The sequence below is a fragment of the Lactuca virosa genome, chromosome 1 (genome assembly GCF_052849685.1).
Source record: "Lactuca virosa cultivar CGN04683 chromosome 1, Lactuca_virosa_CGN04683_v6, whole genome shotgun sequence".
Lineage (NCBI taxonomy): Eukaryota > Viridiplantae > Streptophyta > Magnoliopsida > Asterales > Asteraceae > Lactuca > Lactuca virosa.
In genome coordinates, this window is record NC_136426.1 from 136,968,322 (window position 1) to 136,971,836 (window position 3,515).

The 3,515-nt window shown below is 30.6% G+C and overlaps 1 protein-coding gene across 1 annotated transcript; it reads right to left on the minus strand.

Annotated features, from left to right (window-relative positions):
* Nucleotides 1-217: 217 nt before the first annotated feature.
* Nucleotides 218-1,152, minus strand: LOC145106773 (non-specific lipid transfer protein GPI-anchored 5-like). The gene is made up of 2 exons (XM_079043703.1): nt 782-1,152; nt 218-515 (listed from the first exon to the last, which is right to left on the minus strand). Exons 1-2 carry the CDS (start codon nt 1,110-1,112, stop codon nt 400-402), a joined length of 447 nt encoding a protein of 148 aa, XP_078899829.1. The 5' UTR covers nt 1,113-1,152; the 3' UTR covers nt 218-399.
* Between the last annotated feature and the right edge of the window lie 2,363 nt (nt 1,153-3,515).

Below are 3,515 nucleotides of genomic sequence, written 5' to 3' on the forward strand. Positions count from 1 at the left end.
TTAATGGTGTTTATCTCGGACAAAACTATGAAAAAAAGGTTTTAGGAATGCTTAGACTTCCAATTGAAAAAACTGGACTTATTAAAAAAAGACCAGATACACCATTTCTTTTGTAATTTACTTTTGATTTATTGAATTGCAATACAACAAAATCAGAGAGGCCAGTAGCTTCCCAGTTACGATGTCGGTGCATAACTATACAAAATCAGCCATAAAAGAGCTCAGAATCAGAAAAGTCATATTTATCTCAAACAATACAAAATCCCCATAAAGCAATTTCATACATAGCATGTCCCTCGACAAACTCAAAGTTCATATGCGAAAAAAGGTAAGAATCAACGGGAAATAAGCAAATATCATAAATCCGAACATAATTTTTCCTAATATAAAACTTGTAACTTAGAACACCATAGCATACTCGGCAACAAGTAGCAAAAATACAGTAGGAATGGTTGCAACTCTAGTTGAAGATACATCTGATGAACCAGATGAACCAGTACTTGATGACGCGTTTCCTGTGGATTTAAACAAAACAAAGATAGATAAATTGGACATTTCCAATTAATATGTGGAATCATAAAATGTTACACATCACTAGTAATATAGATTTTTTGGATCTTTTAACCTCGACTTGAAACATTGATACAATTAAGTCAGTAATAAGAAAGAAAAAAAAGTATATGTACCAAAATGACATGATACAAAAAAATACGTTTTTTATATATAATTAAAAGATAATTTGAATGACGAGCTGCTAAATAAATGTTTTTCTTTCGATTACCATTGCATTTACTAGTTGATGGTGTCTGGACATTGCATGCTTTCGGTAAATCAAGAGCCTTAGTTTGGTTGATTTTAATACCAAAAGACGAGCCACCACCATTAAGGACTTGACACAGGCACTGTGGCTGTGTCTGGACCACAATCGCGAGTTGGCTGCAACATCCTGATGATGGTGTTGACGCGTCACCAGAAATGTAGTTGAGACATGGGGACATGCCTTCTAGCTCATTGCTGCACCCTGATGATTGAGCAACTGCAACTCCATAGAGGGCAGCCATTGTGATTGCTAGGATCATTGTGATTGATGTTGTTTTTTGATATTGTGCCATTTGGTTATTAGTGGTATTTTGGTGTAGATAGGTGCTTGAAGTTATGGATTGGTGGAGTGTGGAGATTTTTTGCATTAATATATAGGGGAAGGTGGCATGCATAGTTTGACTCTAGTTAAGGAGGTGCTGAAACCATCGTCATGGCTTTAAAGTCTCCAAAATGGAGAGGTTTGAATTCCACAAGCTTCAATCTTGTACTCCGAGAGTTCTACAAGAAAGTTGAGGTGTCGAGTGTCCTACTTTGTAAAATTAACTGCAAAGCAGTATGCATGGTTTTAGAGAAAAGTAGCATATATGCATGGTTTTGAGTTGGAGAGCTTACTTTTAGGATTCCACTTTTCAATCGTTGGGCTCCTTTTGCCTAGTAGATTATGGTAATTTTGGCATTTTGCAGGTGTATATTTTGTATCAAAGTGTATTTTAGAAAGATGTTTATCTTGAACATACTTGAATGGTGTAAAGATATAAATGATAAGATCGTCTATAATGGTTGTGAATTTCAAAGTCGTCATGATTTATCACATATGAAAAAGAGCTCATATGGTGGAACCAAAAGAGTTTTGATTAATTATATATATTACGTAACCTGCTCAAAGCATGCAATCCATTTTTTGGTAAATAGCAAACTAACTCTAGAAAATACAGGATGCATGGTAGAACTGTTAAAAATATTTTAGAACCGTTAAAGACAGCAAACCAAGTTTATAAAGTTTAGGACCCTAAATAGCGAATTAACCAACTCTATAAAATGTAGGACGGCAGCAGGCAGGGGTTGTTTGAGGGGATAGGGTGTTTTAAGAGTTGGGACGTATGAGTCTTCAAAATATGAGTAAATTACAAAAACTTTGGAGTGTTCATTCGATCTAATCTGATTAGTCGAATCCATTTTGATTATGTTTTTTTCAAAATATGGAATTATGGATCCAAATAAATAAAATAAAATTCAAATTCGAGATGAATCAACCAAATTACAATTCAGTTGGATCGGTTTTATAAAATTTATTTTGAGAAAGTCCAAACATTTAACACATTTAACAGCCCTATAAAGTGTAGGACCCTAAATAGCGAGCTAATTAACTCTATAAATTCTAGAACGGAATCTCAGAGGTGTTGCTTTAGGGGATGAGGTGTTTTAAGAGTTAGGACGGTAGCAATGTTCAAAATTAGTAAATTCTAGGGTATTTATTTCAATGCATCAGGTCGATCGATTAAACGAATATGAATTGATTTTGATTTTTTAAAATATGCATACAAATAATTGAAACTAAATTCAAATTTGATCCGCATCAACCAAATTATAATTTGGTTGGATCGGTTCTATATAAATCGATTTCAAAGGTCTGTTTTTTTTTCTCTTTTTTCATATGGAAGGGTAGAATCATAAATTTCATGTCAATATTCATAGTTTAATATACACATTCACAATTTACTACAGAGTCACACTTAACACAACCATTGATAGTTTAATACATAAGGGAAAACTGCAATAAAGTCCTTACATATTGACATCATAATCGATTTAGTCATTATATCTTTTTTTTATTCAATTAAGTCTCAAAACCTTGTAATGGTATTCAATTTAACGCTTTTACCCGGTCAACAGGTCAACCAACTTCCAAAATTTACATTTTTGGCCCAGATTTCAAATTTTATTACAAATTTGGTCCAAAGTTTACACGTTTGTCCCAGATTTTATATTTTATTACAAATTTGGTCTAAAATTTACCCTTTTGACCCAAATTTTAGAATTTTGTTATGAATTCATCCTAAATTTAGTTGTTTTTATAACTTTTTTTTTCTTAAAATTTTGTTACGAATATGTTTTTTTTATACAATCATATTTATACAAAAAAAAAATTTCACATAAAAAATCTTATATTTTTTATATTAAAACTTTTTTTTAAAAACGTTTTTGTATACGAAATATTTATTTAAAAAATAAGTATTTATTAAGTATATATATATATATATATATATATATATATATATATATATATATATATATATATATATATATATACAAATCCTTTTATAAAAAAATATATACAAACACGTATTTTACAATATATATATATATATATATATATATATATATATATATATATATATATATATATATACACACACACACGCACAGACACACACATACTAGCCGTCTACCCATGCAATGTGACGGACGACAAATAACTTATTTTTGGAATTAATTCTATTCGAAAACGTATTATATTTCAAGGAGCGCAAATCAAATACATATTGCTATTGGTCGGACTTTGGTTGGTTTCAGTTTGACAATTAGTATGTTGATGTTTTAGGTTAAAACCAAGTACGTTGATGTTTTAGCTAAACGAATTTTTTTCATTTTTAGCTAATCAAATTTGTGTTGATTCTTTTTAGAACAAATTA

Coding starts and splice junctions, on each gene's coding strand:
- LOC145106773 (XM_079043703.1), bottom strand. CDS start 1,112: ATGGCACAATATCAAAAAACAACATCAATCACAATGATCCTAGCAATC. Junction 516..781: donor ATCAACTAGTAAATGCAATG/GTAATCGAAAGA, acceptor TTAAATCCACAG/GAAACGCGTCATCAAGTACT.